At 40.0% G+C, this 21,416-nt stretch overlaps 1 protein-coding gene across 1 annotated transcript; it reads right to left on the bottom strand.

Moving 5' to 3' along the window:
• Window positions 1-493: 493 nt before the first annotated feature.
• Window positions 494-19,991, bottom strand: cavin1a (caveolae associated protein 1a). The gene is made up of 2 exons (XM_020607313.1): window positions 19,214-19,991; window positions 494-3,663 (listed from the first exon to the last, which is right to left on the bottom strand). The coding sequence occupies exons 1-2, from the start codon at window positions 19,703-19,705 to the stop codon at window positions 2,923-2,925; spliced, it is 1,233 nt and encodes a 410-aa protein (XP_020462969.1). The 5' UTR covers window positions 19,706-19,991; the 3' UTR covers window positions 494-2,922.
• Window positions 19,992-21,416: the final 1,425 nt, after the last annotated feature.

Raw genomic sequence — 21,416 nt, 5'->3', positions numbered from 1 at the left:
CCTCATAAACTTCTTTATTGACACCTCTTACTGCCAATACAACATGGGAATTCGGCTATAGCCAATCAGAAGGCATATAGAAATTAAGAGAGGCGGGACTTTTGTAATAGGTTGGTTGAGAACGTCGTGTTTACTGCTGTCGCAACTGCGCTGTTCCCGTCAGAAGGCCCTCCCTACGGGTGGACCGCAGATATTCGCGCGTACTTATTTGCTGCGGAGGGAGGACGAGCACTTTAACAGCACAGCCAGCCTGGAAGTCATCTGAGTTACTGGCAGTATGACGTCATCAAGAGTTTAATAATGCCAGTACCAGTACTTTTTCAATTGGCCTCTCCTGATAATAATTCGGTACCTTATTTACCCAAGCATCTTATCAGAGTAGGCGAACAAATACCCTATTGTAAAACTCAAAATCTGACATACTAGTAGTGTACGATAAGATAGATTCATAAAATAAAAATAATAGGAAGTATATATTATTCAACAAGCTTTTATTTATATTGCTTCCACGAGGCAATAGCTGTCATAAACACATCAGAAAGGGCAAGCTCATTATTTGAGTATAAATCAATAAAACTATGAGCGATCAATGACACTTTGCATCCTACTGTATTGTGACTGAGCTTTTTTTTAAACAAGTGTCTCTACAAAGCCTGTGAATGTCCCGCCTCATACACAGCAGGCTGGTTCAATTTTTGAATATACCAGCAGCTAGGCAAGGCACAGTTTATATGGTTGCAAAATCAGCAAATGTGCCAATATATTTAATGTTTCATTCATTCATTCATACAGTCATTCATTGCAAAAATAATGTATTCTACATATTTTTGTCAAATAATCAATAAAAAGATACTATCATAACTGTGAGATGTCACAGCCTAATATATTTGCTCATTTCTGAAATTTGTTTTTGATGGAGATATAAAGTTTTTTCATGAAAATATCAGTGAGGGTATATGGTATTGCATAATTTTTACAATCACACACACATATAACCATTCTCTCTCTCTGTCCTTCTCACTGTTATCAACTCTGCCCAGTGCTCAGAGGGAGCACTCACTTTGATTGCATTCCCCATCCCATTGATTACTTTAATGGTGTTTCATGCTACACAGTGAGTTTCTTCATGCCTAAACCACATCAAGGTCACACATAGTCTCTAGGGAGGAAAATAGAGGCTGTTTCTCTGTGCTCGCCTTGATCAAAAGTGGTGTTGATTGAGCACTGCCACTGCCAGTTTACACCAGGCTCCATATAATTACATTTCAATTTTCAGAGCTTCCTCTAAACCTCCATGACCTTTTTCTTTAACTTACAGTGTTAAACTCATTTTATGAATAATAATCACATAGCTTTTATTATAGACATTCCTTTTATCTTTCAAAGGAAGTACAGATTGAACCTGGTCTCTGCAAAAACATTTGTGGACTGGATCATGCTGTTCGGTGTTCAGCCATTTACTGAAGTGCAGTGCACATCCATAATACCTGACAATGTGCTAGCTCATTTTAACTGCATTTCAGATGACATTTGCTTCTCCATTTGTTACATAGTCCATCATTAAACTGTCATCTTGTTCTTCAGCCCATCATTTTTCTGCCTGCAATTACCTTGGGAAATTTAACAAGGATGTGCAAATGTACTGTGATGAGCTGTGACCATGGTGACATAGTCAAGGTTTTTTGTTTTGTTTAGTTTTTTCTTCTCTGTGCAGCAGTGTGCTATGTGAAACTCAGAGAGTACAATATGTCCAGTTGCAATAAAATGACATAGTGAGTGTAAAAAATATACATAGTAAATAATCAAACTGTGACTTCAAGCATGCATTGTAAAGATACACCACAGCAAATGTTACTTTCTAAATTTCATGACTGTTTCATTAAAGTAGAGCTGGAATTTTGAAAGAGTAACCAATTAAGCAGGACAGATATTTCCCCTGTATAGAATCTTTTGTTATGACCTTTTTTTTCAAGAAAGCACAAAAATATACATGCAAGATATTAACTTGCTGCCTTGTCTTCAAATTTAAGTCAAGTAATGTCAAATTTTATATTTAGAGCCCAGTAGCCCATCACAAATTTGCCTCCAAGGACCATCATCACAAAGGTAAAACACTAGGTCTTAAAGTGATTGTCATAACAGTAACTTTAGTTGTTTGCTAGAGTGGTGAACATTTTAGTGACTGAATTTCCACTGTTTCAGTGTTCCCAGTGTGATCTTATATTAACACCAGGCATAATTTTAGTATGTTACATTTGTAATTTACACTGAGAAACATTGCCATGTAACATTTGGCATACTGCCTGAGTGATTGGTAGTAAATAAGCATCGTGTCTTTGTAAACTCTTCAGCTGAGGAAAGGATCTTCACATCCATTCTCTTCTGTCTCCTCTAATTCTATAGGGCTAAACCTTGCTTACTTGTTTATTTTTAGTTTCACAGGTGTGTGTCACATTACTAAAACCACCCATTGCAATATAAATCTGGACAACAACTTCCCGTTACCTGCTAATGTGAATATCATACATGGTATATATTGTGTTATACTTTACATCGCAAAAGCAAAAGCTGTTTATACCTTTTTATATTTCATTTTAAGCTCTTATAGCCGCTCAGTGTATTAAACTAACGACAAACATCAAATACCCCAAACATACATGTCTAGGATTACCAGCCTGTAGAATGTTTCAAACACTAGCTTTTTTGCTTTATTTTTCTCATTTGTATGCTAAAGAGGAGCAAATATGAAAGTCATCCCTGTTGGGTACAGTAAAAAGTGAACAGAAAAGAAATGAGATGTAGATTGTGATCATGACTAGAAAGTCCCTGCAGCTAATATTGTGTCCTTGTGATTCATCAATACTGTGTTCCATTCTTCATCCTTTTTATCATTCCTTTCACAGCCCTGAACAGCTGGGATGCTCATTCACTTTCGATCTTCTTTAGGTGGTCTGGCTCCACCCTGACCGGTTGAGAGCCTCCTGTCGCCTCCAACAGACCCTCCGCCTCTGGGCTGTCTACATTCACCAGCTTCCCTTCCTCCACCTCCACATGTACACCCAGCCTGTTGTTCTCGCCCCCTGGCTGGTCCTCAGCTTCAGACTCGGTCACCTCTACCATCTCTGTGTTCTGCACCACTTCCTCCTCCCCACCTCGGATCTTCTTAACATAGAAGGTAAAGGGGGGCACACGGTACACAGTGGTCTTGGAGCGAGCGTAGATTGTGTGGTCAGGAGTGAAGGACTTCTTCATCTTCTCTCTGGAGCTCCTTATCTTTGCCCTGCGCTCCTGGTTGGGCGTCACGCGGGACCCAAGCTTTCCAATCTTTTTCTCCAGATTATGCTTGGTTTTCTCCAGATTGTCACGGGTTCTCTTCTTGGTCTTCTCCAAATTCTCCTTGGTCTTTTTTTTGGTCTTCTCCATGTTCTCTTTAGAGAAGGCTTTCTTTATGTTGTCAACTTGTTGTTTTGTGGTGCGCTGGAGTCGCTTGGTACGGGACTCTTCAATAATCTCCTCAATCTCCACCTCCTCATCTGAGTTGAGATTGGCTGGGTGGCCCTGTTGTCCATCCTCGGGTATCTGCTCGAGGCCTTCCACTGCTTTACCTTCCGCTACTGTCTCTCTTGTCTTGCGTTTGGATGTCTTTGGTGCCTTCACTTGGTCCTGAAGCAGTAAAAGAGGAAGGAGAAGAAAAACAGAAGACTGTTTAGCCACAGCAGCATTAAACTATGCAATCACAATGTGCTGTATGAATTGAATAACATTTTCAACTGAACATTTACTACAATATTAGTAGGCATGGTGCTACATTGATTTAGTAGTATGAATGATATAAATTATGGCATTTCATTAATATGTCATGTGAAAGTTATCAACCTGAGAAAGTGAAGTTAATGGCCTTTAGGTGAAAAATGAAATTAAAAATCAGAGCATGCGTCATCTATATAGTCAGTATATACATGTAGACAATAGTTCAGTGCTTGTAGCTAGTGTTGAGTGCCATCTAGTGGTGGTAATCATGCGGCAACAAGGCTACATTCAGTTATTTTACATTTCCACTCTTGGAATTATATGTAAGAACTTGTGCTGTTGTGTATTTTATGACACATCACCTTAATAATAAAAAGACAACTACAGGGTTTCAATGAAAATGAAAATAATCTGCAACTCTACAGTGATATTGAAACTAAAGCCAAGAGGTTGTTAGCTCTAACCACAGGTGCATTTCCTGCCACTTTGCTGCCATTTCTTTATAAAGTCTTAAATTCACACACTTTCTGTGTTGTGGCTTAAAGGCATTATTTCCTGTTCCAGTAAAAAAAGGAGGCTTTCAGGTGATATTTTGAGATTTAAATGTTTAGAACAATGCCATTTATATGATAGTTATAATTTATAATTTACTATATAGTGCTGTTCTCACTTTACTGGTGAGACTTGCTGCTTAGTGCAGTTTCAGTTTAGCTAACAGCACGGCACCACAACAATTTCACATATGGTCTACCATAGCAATACAGATTGCCCCATATAGTAAAATCAGTTGGCCAGGTTAACGTTTGAATTTCTTTCTAGTTTTTCAATTGACTATTTTTGGGGAACAAGTCAACAATTTCTCAGTGCACACAAAGATGCTTTCAACATCCTCGTTCCACAAACTATACTGCTGTAATGCTGAGAGATGCCAGATTTCCATGTTGTTTGTCAGTATGGTACCAAAGCTCCACACAGTGAGAAGCTGTACTTGTCAATTATACGATTCCCATAACAGCATGCCTGTGACCCCCAGAGGCATTAGTGGTCCCACCTCAGTGTAACACCTCACTGCTTCGCTTGAGCTGTAATCTTCCCTGACTTTGAAGATATGCTGGTTGCTGTTACATTGTATAAAGAATATTTACATAGAAATTTGAGATGAATTCCTCGTAATCTCACCTCAAAGAGTATGAACTAGAATGAGAAGGAAACCGATGAAAGTTTTATGAAGGTCAAAACTGAAACTGATATTTTGGTTGCAGATCTTTTTATGCAAATAACTTCAGATATTGAAAAATTACACAAAATGAAAACTTTTTTGACTGATGTCTGAGTACAAGCATATTTATGCAGCACCAGCTTGTCTGGAGGTAGGATCATGGTGCAGGGAATTTTATATATTAGCAGGAAACACGTTTGTACAGGGAAACACATTTCCAAACTGTGCATATGACAAATAAACACTTTGACCTTTGACCTTGAATGAGCAAGCTCTTAGCTTTAACCAGAAATTTGTTTGACAATTTGTCTGAATTTGAGAAAAATAAAATATACCCCCTACAAATGTTTTTATCCAATATTGACCCAGTTGATGGAGATGAGGTCAAGAAGTGTAGTTATTATCAGCCTGTTGCTACATACAGTATTGTACACTGATATACTGTAGAATGATTTGCACTCATTTACTGCTATATTTGTACATAGTTGAGTTTATTTGTCTATTACACTGGTTCTAAAGTCAGAATTCCATTGTGAGTGTAACTGCTCGTTTATACTGTGCATATGACAATAGGTTTGATTTGATTTCTTTGCCGAACACTTGAATATGCAGTACTGCTATTAAATAGCAGATGTCTGTTTATCTTCTCCACCATAAGGTTCAACAACTGATCACTGGGAATACTGTAAAAACATAACAGTATAACAAGGCAGCAATGACTTAACTAACTAAAGACCACGACCAAAGACCACGCTTTAAGACCACAACCATCGTTCCCCTTCCCAAGAAGAGCCCGGTCACCTGCCTGGATGACTACAAGCCAGTGGCACTCACCCCAATTATTATGAAGTGTTTTGAGAGAGTGGTGCTGGCTCACATTCAGAGCAGTATACTGGGCACCCTGGACCCCCTGCAGTATGCCTACCGGCCCAACAAGGCCACTGCAGACGCCATCGCGGCTCCTACATCAGGATACTCTTCATTGACTACAGCTCCACCTTCAACACAGTTGTCCCCAACAAACTCACCCACAAACTGTCCACACTAGGTCTGCACCCCACCCTCTGTGACTGGCTCCTGGACTTTCTGACTGGCAGGCCCCAGACTGTCAGGATTGGCAATAGGACTTCAGCCAGCATTGTTACAAACACTGGCACCCCACAGGGATGTGTCCTCAGTCCCATCGTCTACACCCTGTTCACCCACAACTGTGTCGCCTCCCACAAAGACATCATCCTGAAGTTCGCGGACGACACCGCAATGATAGGTCGCATCACTGGCAGCGACGAAGCAGCCTACAGGAGGGAGGTAACTGGTCTGGTGTCATGGTGCAAGGACAATAATCTCAGCCTCAACATGGATGAAGATGAAGGAGATGATAGTGGACATGAGGAAGGAGAGGAGAACTCATCAGCCACTGTTAATCTGAGGACTCAAAGTGGAGAGGGTGAGCAGCTTCAAATACCTGGGCGTCCACATCAGTGAGGACCTCACTTGTACATTCAACACCGCACAGCTGGTCAAGAAGGCCCAATGGCAGCTGTACTTCCTGAGGAGGCTGAGGAGGTTTGGCATGTTACCTAGGATCTTTTGCAACTTCTACAGCTGCATCACCGTCTGGAATGGCAGCACTACTGCTATGGACCGCAAGCACCTGCAGAGACTGGTAAAGACTGCAGAGAAGATCACCAGGACTCCACTGCCCTCTCTGCAGAGCATTTACCACCGCAGGGTGCATAGGAAAGCTGCCTCTATCCTCAAAGATCCCACCCACCCCCAACATGGACTATTCACCTTCCTACCCTCTGGCTGGAGGTTCAGAAGTGTGAAATGTAGGACCTCCAGACTGAAAAACTCTTTCTTTCCCTCTGCCATCAGACTCCTAAACAGCTGAGGAGTTTATTACCAGGAAATACGTCATGTACTGACGACCTGTACCATTTACATTCTCAGTTTACACATGCATAATTGCACACTGACTGTTGACTGCTGCACATGCTGCTCCCATGCAGCATACATTCTGTTATATTCTTATATATTTTTATTATATTGCTGCATTTGCTGCTTAAAGTGCCTTAGATTTTGTGTTACCTATTTACAGTATCTACTTTATATTTCATTTGTATTTTGTGGCATTCATGTGGACGGCAAAGTAAGAATTTCATTGTACAGGGAAACACGTTTCCTAACTGTGCATATGGCAAATAAACACTTTGAACTTGAACTTTGAACTAAATGAATCATTATCTATGAAAAAAAATAAATGTAGGCACTGCTTCTGACACAAGTGACCATCTTCATTCTCTAGTCTAATTTAAGCTATACACCCCCGTTACTTCACATGAAATAATTTTTGGTTCTGCTCTCTATGCAAAAGTTATTCCTTCTCTCATGTGACTCAACAAACACTTTACATTCCCTTTAACCGATCTAGATTGATTTTTTTTTATAAAAACCTGGTTCTTGAAATCACTATACTCACATCACAGAAGTATATCCCTATATACTGTAACATGGAAGACAGTTGAAGTAGATTAGATACACATTAATCATAAACAGAGTAGAGATTCTATCAATTGGTTTGTAACTGTGAACATCAATATTTTTGAGAAGAACAAAAAAAAAAAAACAGTACTGGGATGAATTTAAGGTTGTAAGAATGGATTTTGAAATGTTACATTATTAGTTACTTATCTGACTTCTGAAGGACACATCTGTCAGAGCATTGAGCGGCACATCTCTTTGAGCAGTTCAGAAACTCATATGGTCCTGCCATATGGTAATATGATAGCCACCGCCTCCTTATCTGGTGCTGTGTATGGTATGGGCCTGGCCACTTTGTTCAGTATGTGTTTATTTTGGGCTGGCCTTTCCCTCTCTCTGGATTCCATCTACCATTCTCTGGCTACCAGCCGCTGCCATGATCAGTCAAACCGACACCCCCCCCACCACAACACAACACCCTTCCTTCCCACACAGCAACAGATAAACACAGCTTGCTCTGTCACCATGGCAACCACTTCCTCTTGTTGCCTCTGATGGGTGACGAAGTTTAGCTGGATAAACAGCTGACATATCTACAGAACCACAGTATACTAGCATGAGGTTTTCAGTTGTGAGCGTGTCACAATTAAGCTAAAATAAATCCTGCACCTGCTTTGCAGACACACACACGCGGCAAAGCGAGGCTGAGCTGCAGTAATAACACTAATGAGAGATATTTTTAAAACAGTAAAGAACAATAAAGAAGAACTAACAGGACAAATGCACAATGTGTGTTTATTGACCAGAACTAAACCCACATAAAATAAACATATAGATATAGATAGATAAACACACTGCATACTGTGAATAGCTGTATAAGAAGCTATGCAGGTGACCGCATATGTTTTTGCCAGAACATTTATAAAAGCTGCTTGTGTTCCTGAGGTAAACAACTCTAAGGACAGAGAACCTTTGTGTAAAAATTTAAGTGTACAAATGCATGATTATGCATGAGTATGAGTATTCATGCTAACATAAGTAAACCCACCCTCACACACAGTTCTTTCCATGAAGCCAGATTGTGAACACCTTTCATAAGGACTGTAGCCATGGTGCCTGAACAGGAAGCAGTGTGTGGTGGACTGGGAAGAGCCGAGGTCATGCAAAAAAGGGAAATTATAACATGGTCCAGGATCATGTCAATTTTATACTGAGCCTCACTAAAGCTATGTAATATTAATGAAGATCATCGCTGTACATCATCACTTTATTAGACTTTCAACTCTTGTGGGAACCCATATCCAAAACCAGACCTTGCGTGTCGAAACACTTTGTTGCTTACATTCTTAAAACATAGCACTCAGTGCACTGTGGAAATTGTGATAGTATCAGCAAACTCTGTTTGGGTTTTCCTGCCTGATTACAAACCAAGAGAAGCGTGAGGGAAAATATGGTAAGTCCATTAGTCCCCCAGTGAAACAATCCTTTCTCCTCCCACTTACCAGCAATAGAAAAGTTGGGACTCATTGTGCATGTACCAGGGTGAATGATGATTGAGTGTATGTGTGCTCTCCACTATGAGAAGGAAGTCTGTAGCTAAAGTTTCTTTCCTCCAAGCACTGTGAATCATACCTCATGGAAAAGCTGGCTAGAATTACCAGGAGCCGTCTCGCTCTGCTTATTTGCTCAGACAAGACAACAACTGCCTGAGATGTCTCTCAGAAGGAGGCGCAACATCGGAGATGCAATTAAAAAGCCCCAGCAGACTGAAGAAAACAGTTTTGGCCAACAACTAAGGCTACAGCCTACCGAGGAAACAAGAAAAGAAAATGAAAAACAGGGAAAAATGCAGGAAAAGAACAAAGGAGACACCTATGAATGATCAAATATATAACAAAAATTTTCTTTAAAAAGTTTTTAAAAGCCCTTGAAATGAAGGTGTTTGTATAACAACCACAATGTGCTCTGTTTGTCTAAATATTATCAGAGACAAAATGTTCCCTGTCTGACACAAGGGCTTGGGGATAATTTAACGGATAGTTTTGCCACCAACTGTTACCATGGACAGCACAGCAAGCAGTATTCTCAATCAGCACTACTATATAGATCACAGCAGCTTTCAGTAGAGCTGCTGAACTCTAAATTTCTCCATCAGAGTCTCTCTGTCTGTTCTTACAATAGTTCAGTAATCCACCTGGCCCAGTATATTTGCTAAGTTACAATATGCCATCATCATCATCAACAATGGCAGCTGCTGGACGTGTCAAGACAATAATCAAGTGACTGTTTCAGAAGGATCATTACAAACCAGATTGAGTGGTAAACATTTTTGTTGATTGCACACATTTCATGTGTTGTTTGCTCTGAATTCTTTATCTCACTATTATTGTATTATCATTTTTATTATGTAGTGTGTTTATGTTGGCTTCTGTTTGTGGTGTGTGCAGTAATAAAAATAAATAGGACCACCGATAAATTAAATAAATATCTGTTTATTGCTCTAATGTATTATATTTTCAAAGCATATGCTTTTTATATGTATTATATAATTTTGTTAAAAATACATATTCAGAATTTGTTCTAATAGTGATCCTGTTTCACAATGCATGATCTAAATAGACTGCAAACATTTGGAAGGTTTTTGAGTAATATTACACTTTTGCAGAAATGTGAGGTTATTACAGTTGTTACCGTTTATTAATAGCTTACATTTCCAGCAGTTAGGAAGCATAACAAGGCTGACTGTTGTTTAGATTAGGAATCCATGCACAGTAACATTCACCATCCTGATTCACCGATGTGCATGCATGAGTTGCTTGTCTGTACATTAACACACACACGGACCGACACACACCATTCCTTTTGAGGCAATGTGATGAAAGGCCTCTGCAGTGAGTCACAGGAGCAGCTGTCCAGTCCTTGCAGCTGTGCACCGAGCTTTCACAATGAATGATATCAATGACCCATGTACTCCAAATGAGAGATTTACATAAAACAAAGGTGGAGGTTCGCATGTTAGAGCTCTGTATAGGACTGACTCACAATGCTTTGATCCCTCAGGACATTTCAGAAGTTAAAATAAGAACGCTAATGTGCTCTGGTCATTAACATTGATACTTCCCACACTTTCCTAAATAAGGCTCAAACAATTCACCAAGGATTGGTCTAACCACCTGCTACCTCAGGCATTTTGGGGTTGGCACAGTGCAAATTCAGTTTCATGAGGCTCCCATTTATAACAACCTTCTCTGATAGCACCATGTTTACTGTAAATGTCGTGTGGGTAATGGAAATATTAACAGCCACTCCCATTCCGTGTACAGATAATTTCAAAGAAAGAGCCTCTGTATGACATTGCCATGTGGTGTGATGATGCCATTTTCCAGTGCACACCACAGGAAGAGAGTTCCTTGCTTCTTTCCTCACAGTGATTTGTGATTTCACACACAAGAACCTGAATGAGGATGCCTTTTTCCACACTTCAGCCTTCTCACATCCATGACTCTGAAACCACTGAAATCCCATTGTTAGTCCCAAAAGCTTTACTTTTCCATTTACATCTCTGTGGTAATGGGAAGCTATAGTGGAATACATTATATATATATTATCATTTTCTTTCTAATGTTGCCATCCATATTGACACTAAACTGTAGAGTAGGTGCATTTTCAGCCAAATCTAACAACTCTCAATTCAAATGTTCAGTCCATGGGCTTGGAAGACTGGAACTAATTTAGGCTCAACCGCAGTGGGCAAGATGACTTTTTAAATTATGTTAATTGTTAAATTAAGCAAAACATATGTTGCAGTTTTTCATAACACCCTTATTTTTTCTGTGCAAAACACACATTATCACTCTGAAGGATTGTGTGAGGTGTTGATCAAGTGAGGACATGAATAAGTTGCCAACATGAATGGGCCCAACTTTAGGAAACTATAACCTCTGCACTACTTACTGTACATAATGATTAAGATATGCAAAACCACTAAGCTGTCTTGCACTAGGTTGCTTTTTATTTTAACATATGTGCAATAAAAGCTAAGAAAACCTAAAAGTAGATTTATATGAGAATAAAATGTGAATGCATTTTTAAAATACAGTCAAATATTTCACCTTCAAAGTTAGCCCGATGATGTTTTAAGTATTAATTTTATTATTTATAGATTAATCATCCTAAACATCCATGTGCATGCAAAATATAATCCCAAGGGTATGTAAAACCCAGACAGTGTCCTGGCATACCCTCACTGGCAGCCTATAACTCACATACCAGTGACAAGAACTACGAGCTGCCACAGCAGCAGGAAGAACTATATCACAGGGGAACGTGACTTCAGACCAAAGGTTTGCATAGACCAGATTTTATTTTCACACGCAAAGTCTTCGGTTATAGTTACTTATATTAATAGTGAATGTTTGGATTCTTCTTTAGCAGCAACTTTTTCTAACGCTGAAAGTAACAAAAGCTTTCAATCTTTAGTGCTACCTAGATATGCAGACGTTTTAGGATATCTGTTGGTGTCGAATGTGGCCATTCAGAAATAATTTCCACAGGCTGTGCTGTGAACAGTTTTCCTTGAGAAGTATTTTTGTATGGGACAATTAAGACTACAATTGTCTGGAAATATGGCCACATAAACATAACACAATTAATCAATCAATTGGCAATTTTGCTAAATGGACTGCAATGAAACAGGGCGCCACACCATTCCATTTTCTTGCTGCTGGTGTATTTATAATCAAAAAGAACATACTAGTTTCTTTTAATATACCAACTCAGATAATTTGGCCAACTGGTTTTCTTGGCCTTGTAGATGATGGGTGTGCCTACAAATCTTGGAATAAGCAGCATAGAGTTGTAATATGCTATGAGGACACATTTCTGTTAGTTGGCCAAAGAGCTGGGTGACGCCTACAACTGCTCAAATTGACCTGCTAAGTCTTGCTGGTAAAACCTGTCTGCTACTGTGGGATAGAGATGTTTGGTGAGCGGGGAAGGCAGCTGCAGCTTGGGATCAGACAGAGATCAAAAATGTGTTTTTTTCATAGGAGCAAACTAGAGTGTCCTTTGAGGACCTGGAGAAACTGCTGACAACAAAACAACTGGGCTCTAAGCTGCTGTACAAACCCACATTTGTCTTATTTCCTCTAAACAGCACCATCATGCAGCTTGTGAAAATGTTTAGTGTTAATAATTTAAGTTTATTTAGGTTTTTGCTACAGGTCCAATGGCTTCTACATGATGGAATAGGAGACACACTTGTTTTTGATGCACTCACTGATAAAACAGCATTATCAGCAAAACCACCTTCTATGTCTCTGAAAGACATGACAGTGTTGTACACTCATATTCACAAAGCACAGCAGAGATCAAACGTACTCTGTTTGTGTTAGGCTACACGTGCCTTGCTGACCCTTAGTCTTTACTGTTCAAAACATTTAAGCCTCTTTCAGCTGCCCCCTATTATATGGGGGTCACCACAGTAGCCACAACACCTGGTATTCTCAGGTGGTCCCCCATCCAGGGTCTAACCAGGCCCCACCGCTGCTTAGCTTCTGAGAAAAGGCAAGATCGACTATGACCAGTGTGGCTACGAATCTTTGCAGCATAAATTTACATTGTCAAAAGTTCATTTATTCATAAAAGAGAAAAAACAAGGCAGAGGAACAATAGTCGAAGGTGCTGCTGACATGAAAGACAAAGTTTTTAAAGCAAGGACAATGGTTTTGATCTTTCCAAAATATAAAGTGATTACTAGCACAATGAAAAAGAGTACTTATTTTTGAGGGCTGAACTCATTTGCTAATTGTAGAGTACAAATGTGTAAATAAATTTTTAAAAAGAAAGAGGGAGAGAGAGAGGATCTGAGCATTCTAGCACCCAGCTTTGGCCAAACAGTTTGGGCTCCAGAATTCACTGGTCACTGCCAAAACAAATGAGATTAGAGGAAGACACCAGCAGAGGAAATAAAAAATTGACTAATAGCTCAGTTCTGCTTTTCTTGCTGAGAGTAGACTCAAATGCACTGTACAGAAAATATGAAGATAGACATCCAGTATATTAAAGTGTAATAACTTTTAAGGGGTCTTGATAAGCAGCAGGTGTCTTCAGGAACATAAAGTAATAGTAATATATGGGTTATCTTTGCTTCCAACCCCCCTGTTTTTCTTGTTAGAATAGCACATAGAGGACTGTATACTGATGTTTTGTCACAAATTTCATGTAACGCACAAACATGAACTGCTGGACAACATTTCACACACAGAGGCTCAAATGCCACCGAGGACAGGAACTTGGTACTTGCTCAATAGTCGCTGACATGCAATAGTGAAATGTGGAGCCTGCCATATATCTTTCCACTCGCCCATAAGAGGCATGCTGCAGGAGAGAAGGACACAGAGGAGAGAGGATAGAAGTGTTGAAGAAAATACTGAATGAGCTGTGCCTTTAGTTCTGGATTAGAAATGGGAGTAAGATGGGCTAAGTCAACAGTGTGAGTGGTGTCAGGGGAGAAACTGAGAAGAAGGGAGGAGAACAAGGAGGCATGCTGGCAGGAAAGGCAGAGAGATGCCAGCGGGATGAATCACAACACTATCTTGGCACTGCTGGCTGAGTACTTTTTGGTACTCCTCCTCAGTTGCTTGCTCTTGTGTCCAATGGGTTGGACACAAGAGGCTCTAGTGGCTAAAAGCTTTGACTGGATCATTATATCTGCAGTAAGAGGACTTAGTGATTACACAGTCTGGATTAAAAGCTATTAAAGAAAAGTGGGCTGAGGCTAGTGGAGAGGCCCACAGGCTGTGGTGTGAGCAGTGGAAGGTTTGTAAAGATGTGGTAGAATAAGTAGACTGTAACTGAGAAGTCTTACATCTCACTGATAGAGCTGACCACATGGCTATCACTGTCCCTCAACTGCAGCCAAACACATCTCGATGACAGACACACTGCTGTACTGTCTCACACACTGATGGATGCACACTATGGCACTGAATATACTGGACTAATCCACATAATCACATATAATGTACAGTATGAAACCCATGGCCCCAGGTTTGACTGGCTGACCAAACTAAACTAAAATGAGCACTCACGCTGGTACTCGTGTTGCAGGGAACCATGTTGTTTAACAATCAATATGAACAGCAACAGGTATTTTTTAAAATCAATTGCTTTTCACTATAATTTTTGTCCAATTAACACCCTGATACCCAAACATTTTCACTAAGATGAGGAAAAGCAGCACGCCTTCTCCTGTTAGAAGTCGGAGCCTGCAAATATTTGGTATTTTTAATTGAAAGATGACTTAAATGATGAATCAGCCATCAAACTAGTTGTCACGGTTTTTGTTACTTAACTGGTAAATTAATCAGCTAATCTTTTCTTCTTTCTAAAGGCACATAATAGAATTGAACTGATATGACAAATTATAAATTTAGGTTAAAAGACAACACCTAAATAATGCAGCTGCCACGCTACTCTTTAGTGGTTTTTTTAGATCATATATTTTAACGGCTACTCTCAATGGATAACATATTAAAAATGCTAAATTATTTTAACTGGTAATTTGATAGATGGTGATTGGTTGTCATGAATTATTTCAAAGCAGAGTTAAAGCAAAACAAGGAAAAAAGCTCACTCTGTTCAATGGAATCGGAGCCTGGCCTGTCTGCCCAGAGGGGCCGTGCACACTATACCATTTGCAGTTTCTGTGGAAACATTGCTGGGACTACCGTCAACACCACTGTCACACATTAGGTTCTCCTCTTCCATACAAGTCTCCTGCTGTTTGCCTGAGCAGACCGTATGGTACAAATGTAAGGCAGAGCTGAGAGGGAACCTGAACCAGCTGATCAATGTCTGAGAATGAGCAGGAGGCTCAGCTATCAGGGCAGGACGCCACCTTTACAGCAGCTGTCTGCCAATGCTACATTTCTCTCACTACTGAGACATAACTAACCCTATTATGATGCGACAATGTTATCGTCAAGGTTGGTTTAGGTTTAGACATAAAAAGATTGTGGTTTGGGGTAAAATAAGTACATTGTCAGGTAAGAGAACCTTCACTGTCATGGTTAAAATATTAAACTCATGGATAAGGCTATAATACAGTCATGGTTAAAAGAAGCAACACTGACTTACAGTTTGAAATGGGAAATGAACGGTAGTCTTAAAGTAAATTTTGTTGATCCATCCATCACCTCGACCTCCTCCTTTCCTAGATTGTGTTGCTCTATAACAAATTCACCTGACCTCCTCCTTTGCTCCATCCATAATTACTACAGCCACTCCAGGGCTCCAACTCAGAATAAATGATAACAGAAAATTACTATTCATCATGCATTACAGAGGCTGACATCTTTTAGCTGTTCAAAAACAGAATGAAAACAGCCTTAATACTTGAACATGGAGCTGTTGCAGAAACATAAAATCTCTAGATGGAAATTTGTTCATTCATTATATAAAAACTTTCCTGAGGCTTGACTCAGAAAGCCATAGTATTATCTATAAACCATTTCATCAGAATATTATTTTTGTTGACAGCATGATTCTATATTTATTTCCTGACAGTTATGGACCAAACACTGCCACAGGAAATTAGGCCTGCAAGGCTACAGTTAACTAAAGTAGTCTAATTCCAGGTGAGATGGGGAATAAAAAAAAACAGGAATCATTTAGAATGACTGTCTTTGCTTCTCTTAAAAAATGGTCTACAAATGACAGCATATTAGCACATTCAGGGAAGGAACACCACAGAAACACCACCCAGCAGAGGAGAAATGTTTCATGATTGTCCCCTAGCATCATTCTCAACTTCTAAACTCCCCAGATGCAAGTGCAGGCCTTTGACTAATGTGAAGTAGTACAAAAATGGTTCTAGTGGGGATTTTCTTTGCTAATTCCTTTGTTCCAGTGTGACCACACTGAGCTTGGTTCTTGTTTCAGTAGCCCCATTGTTCTAGCATTACTCAAATCTGTTAAATTGCATATTTGATGCAGTGGTGGAATTTAACTAAACACATGTACTCAAGTGCTGTACTCTACCATTTTGAGATTCTTGACTTGAGTATTTCCATTTTATGCTAATTAATTACATTTTGGGCACAAAATTGCACTTTTCACTTTGCTATATTTATTTGACAGGTGACTTGTTACGTTGCATAGTTATAGATACAAAACATGATCAACTAATAAATTGTATTATAAATCAAAATTTATAAAAGTAGCCCCATTGTTACCAGCTGCAGCAGGATGGATGCTTTCAAACAGATGCATCAATAATTATAATCCAATATGATTTTGAAACAGGATCATGTCAGTCATGTCAGTTATTTCTTATATTTTTATGTATTTTTATGGTGTGAATTTGCTACTTTTATTGAAGTAAAGCCTCCTTCAGCTATTGCTTTCACTGCAGTTGTAATTTCTTAGACTACTGCAGATACTCTATGTAATGAACATTTGCTAAATATGTCTTTGTGGCCACACCCTGCTGTTGCTGGGGGCTCCTGTGTGCTACTATCACTGCAGGTTTAGTTTTAAAGCATTACTGTCAAAGCCTTTCTGACTAGAAATACTGAAGGGAAGCGGCTAAAAAGTCAGTGACAGGAGGGGAAAATATGGTACCAGCTGTCAAAGGCAGTATAAGCTTAACAAAGTAGAGTACAAGGTCCTACATAGCAAACGTAATGCTTTGAAAATGTTTCACTTGTCTTATTCAAACTCTATCCTCAGTTGAATGGCCCCGCATACACAAACACATGGCATTACTATACTTGTAAGGACAGCGAATGAGCCTACATTAATTCCAAAGGGTGGTTACTGTAACCTCTACATTCCTAACCCCGACCCTTATCTCATGCTTAGCCTAATTCTAAACTTATCCTACTCAAACACATTAACAGACAAGCAGACCGTGGAAAGTGATGAAACTTGTCTGAGAGCCAGTGTTGATTTCCAGTGTTGCCAGTATCTGACCAACCTGTGTGTTGGTCACTTAAGCTGGAAATGGTCTCTGGCAATAAATAGACCACTGCAGCTACTTCAACATGTCTCCCACAGCCGCTTTTAAAACATGACAGTCACCAAGTTTAGTCAGCAATTAAAGCATTACAGCTGTGATAATACCAACAGGAAGGGATTTAGACTGCGTGTGCTGAAGCGCAATCTAAACTAGGAACTCAGAACTAAAACATTAAAATCTCAGGCTTTATTAAATAGTTTAAAAAGTTCTTCAAATGAGCTCCACAACTGCAAACTGTTTACCCATTTTGTGTACACTATCCCATACAGACAAGTGGACACAGACATGCAACTAAAAGGGCTTGCAATAGTCCATAGTGTCACAAACAGCAGGGGACACCTGCTTTAAAGAGTAACTTAAGGCCTGGTATCTATGACTGGATTTCTGCTAGATGCCTATAGTGTAACCTGCTCCCACAGTGAACATCCCAGAATGGGGGATGTGAAAATGTTTGTGCCTGCCAATGCAGATGCTGATGTAAGCGCTATTCACCAGAGTCTTGGACCTCAGATTTACTCTCACTAATGTTTTAAACAAACCTCTCTGTTTTACAGCTGCAGAAGTTCCAGCACGAAGGAACAACCACAGACATTTTCCTGTGTGGCCATTTGATTTGTAGTCCTATGACAAATTTCAGAACTTAGGGCAACGGAACTTTTCATGCACAGAATAAACTAAAGCAGAAGAGTTGCCATGCATGCTGCAAACTGCTGCACATCCTGCTAAAAAAAGAGCTGCGCAACAAGTCTCAAATGCACTATGGCAGCTAGACCGATTGGCTCTCCAATGTCATGAACTCACATTGTGTCTTTTCTTATTTTTGTCTTTACCGATTCACTTTCCAAGATATTTAATTGTCTCAACTGTTTAAGAAGAAGCTACAGTACCACGCTCCCCAAAGTAAAACAGACTCTGTCCTATGAGCGCTTGTGCTCCTAGGTATTCAAGTGTGGGTTTGAGCACCACGAACAGATGAATGTTAAGTGTGGCCCACTTTGGAGAAATCATAATAGAACCTACATTTTCATCTTACAAGCCAGCAGCCTACCAATTATCTGTCCTTTAAGCACTCAGTGGTGGGGGTTGTGTCTCAAATAGACCCTCATGCCAGTGTTTATACGCCTTATAGTTTTATTTACACCCGGTAGGCTTTATTTAGTTTTGTTGGGTAATCAAGTCCAAGTGGAGAATGGGAGAGGTCAATACCTGCCTTTATTTTTCCATGGAAGCTACTGGTATTCCCTTCGTCGTGTCCATGGTACAGTATCACTGAGCATGGACACAAACAATACAGCAACTTCTAAATAGTGTTATGTGCTGTCTGATACTTCGTAAACATGACAGGCACGTATAGGTTTTAGGGAAAAGGTATTCAGATGTTTATGTCACTTAAACCACAGAGCATCCTGCATCCTGAGAAAATGTATTAGCCTACATGCTTTTTCATTTGCACCAACAAGGCTAAACTCATGTCACAGTGGGACTCTCGCTGTCTTTCTCTGTCTCTGGTGAATAATGTCAAAAGGTGGCTCTGATGGTCTGAGGTAGATTTTACACATTCCCCATACTTTCCTTTGTGATGTGGGGAATGCAGTACAGCTCTTTCTGGACCAAAATGTACTTTTAGTGTATTGCTGATCATCATATTCTCAGAGCTATACTACTTGCAATTATGTGAAGAAAGCAAAAAGAGAACAAGCTCACACACACACTGCAGCCTTTAGTATCCCCGACTTCACCTGGTAGATGAAGACTTTAAAGTTGCGTCTCTTCAGTAGCTCATGCTCGTTGCTCTCCAGCGTCTTGATCTGGCCTGCTTGTTTCTCCAGGTTGTTGCGCACTGTCTTGACGTTGACACTGACCTTGCGTACCTTTTCCAGCATTTTGTTGACAGTGTTGGCTGTGTCGATGTGGTTCTTGGATAACTTAGTCAGCTCTCCTTGGATGTTTGACACTGACTTCTCCATGGATTCCTGCCGGGCCTCAAGCCCTTCCTGGGTCTGCTGGATCTGGTCTACCACCCCAATAATCTTGTCTAGGAGAGACAGAACCAGGATCCCATTCATTTGGGCTTCACTCTTGCTTCCGGAGTCAGTGGTCAGCACCTGGTCCACCGAGTCATCATCGTCTACCGCTGGCTCAGTGGCAGCACGCACCAGAGCTACCTTTTCATCATCATAAAGCACTTCTGCCAGGGGTATGTGCTCCTTCTTGACACCTGTATCTGCCATGGCTGTCAACTCCAAATGCAAGCCGCGTACACACTAACCACAGATAAAAATACAGTACTGAAAAACAACCTACACCAGCAGCACTACACAGAACTCAATCCCTAATCCTTTTGTCTGTCTTTCAAGCAACTTTAGTGATCACTTGCTTGCCTCCTTCTAGTCTACTTTAAACTTTAACTTTCTCTTTGCCCCCAGTTTCTCACAGTCGACTCTCTCCGTCTCTCTCTGCCTCTGTTCTGGGATACCAGCCAGCCAAGGGGAGCGGGGCCTCTCACAGCTGAGGCATGTGTGCCCTGACTCAAATGCCTGTGCTCCCTGTGAAACCACTCTGTGAAACATTTCCCCCTTACACCCCTGGCTCCCCCCGCCGCTGGGACTCCACCCCATTATTTCCCCAGGCTTAGGGGAGCGTAACTCTGAGTCCCAGACTATCATCCTCTCTAATAGGAAAAGGTGAGGGCCACACAAAACATGGGTTCAGACCAGTTAAATGTGACAATTACGTTTCACAGTCAATAAAATCATAGCTATTTTCTGCACATAGATGTTATGTCACAAAGGCCTACTTTTAAAGTGTGTGCAACTACTGTCACTAGGTCATTAATTCGTCTCACTATCATAGTTTGTGCTAACCTTTGACAATATTTGACAATATTTGACCCTAGACTGCACACTTGGCCATGCTAATTCTTGAAAAATGTAGATTTATGAGGAAAGAAGTTGTGCTTGAAATCAGCTGTCCAAAAGAGCCTAAATGTTGCATTTCCTCAATGTGACCACTAGAGGGCAACAAATAATCATTATAGCCAGAGACCCAAAAACTGGACACTGATGTGTACATGTCTACATAACTTATTTCTCATGTTAAGGTTTATTTTATTTAGTCATATTTGTCAGTTTACTTTTAATATTATCTGGTTATGTTCTCGGTATATGACTGTTGTGGTCACTAGAGTCTCCTGTGTTTTTGGTTAGCTGATTATCTTTAGCATGATGATGCTTCTCTACTGGCTCCCTGTAAATTCCAGAATATAATTTAAAATCCTTCTTTATATGTATATGTATATGCATATTTGCATTTATACTTATATATGTGCATGTGTATGCAGTGTATATATGTGTATGCTGTGTATGTTGGTGTACTGTGTATTTGTATATTGGGGATACTGTATAGTATTCTAATCCTAGTAGGAATGTGATGTGGAGTAGAAAGGTATTGTTATGTTATGTCTTTTGATATTTCATGGCACCATAACAACTTGTTGTGTCCTGATGCTTTTCTTCTTTTCTCTCTCTTCCATCCACTATCCAAGGTTGAGGCAGAAGGTTGTCCGACAAGAGCCGAGGTCTGTTGGAGGTTTCTTCTGTTAGTAGGAGTTTTTACTCCCCATTGTTTCCAAGTGATTGCTCAAGAGGGGTTTGTTGGGTTTTCTAGGCCTGATTATGTAAACTTCCCCGAGACAGTTGTTGTTGAGAATTGACACTATACAAATAAATTCAACTGGAAATGGAACTGAACTGATTGGTCTTCAAACTGAAGAACTGCTATTAAAAGGGCAATTTATTAATTTAACTTGTTACACTTATGACATTACTGTTGTTATATGTAATAATCAAGTTGATAACTGGCTGTATAAGTTGATATGTGTGTGATACTGTAGGCTATGAGGTGACAGTCTGTCTATTGCATATTTAAGGCCTCCAGTGGCCA

Source organism: Monopterus albus, unplaced genomic scaffold (assembly GCF_001952655.1).
Source record: "Monopterus albus unplaced genomic scaffold, M_albus_1.0 scaffold85.1, whole genome shotgun sequence".
In the NCBI taxonomy this organism is placed as follows: Eukaryota; Metazoa; Chordata; class Actinopteri; order Synbranchiformes; family Synbranchidae; genus Monopterus; species Monopterus albus.
The sequence above is the reverse complement of the archived record's forward strand: the minus strand, read 5'-3'. Positions and strand labels throughout refer to the sequence as shown.

Coding starts and splice junctions, on each gene's coding strand:
- cavin1a (XM_020607313.1), bottom strand. CDS start 19,705: ATGGCAGATACAGGTGTCAAGAAGGAGCACATACCCCTGGCAGAAGTG. Junction 3,664..19,213: donor TTAAAGTCTTCATCTACCAG/GTGAAGTCGGGG, acceptor TTACTGCTTCAG/GACCAAGTGAAGGCACCAAA.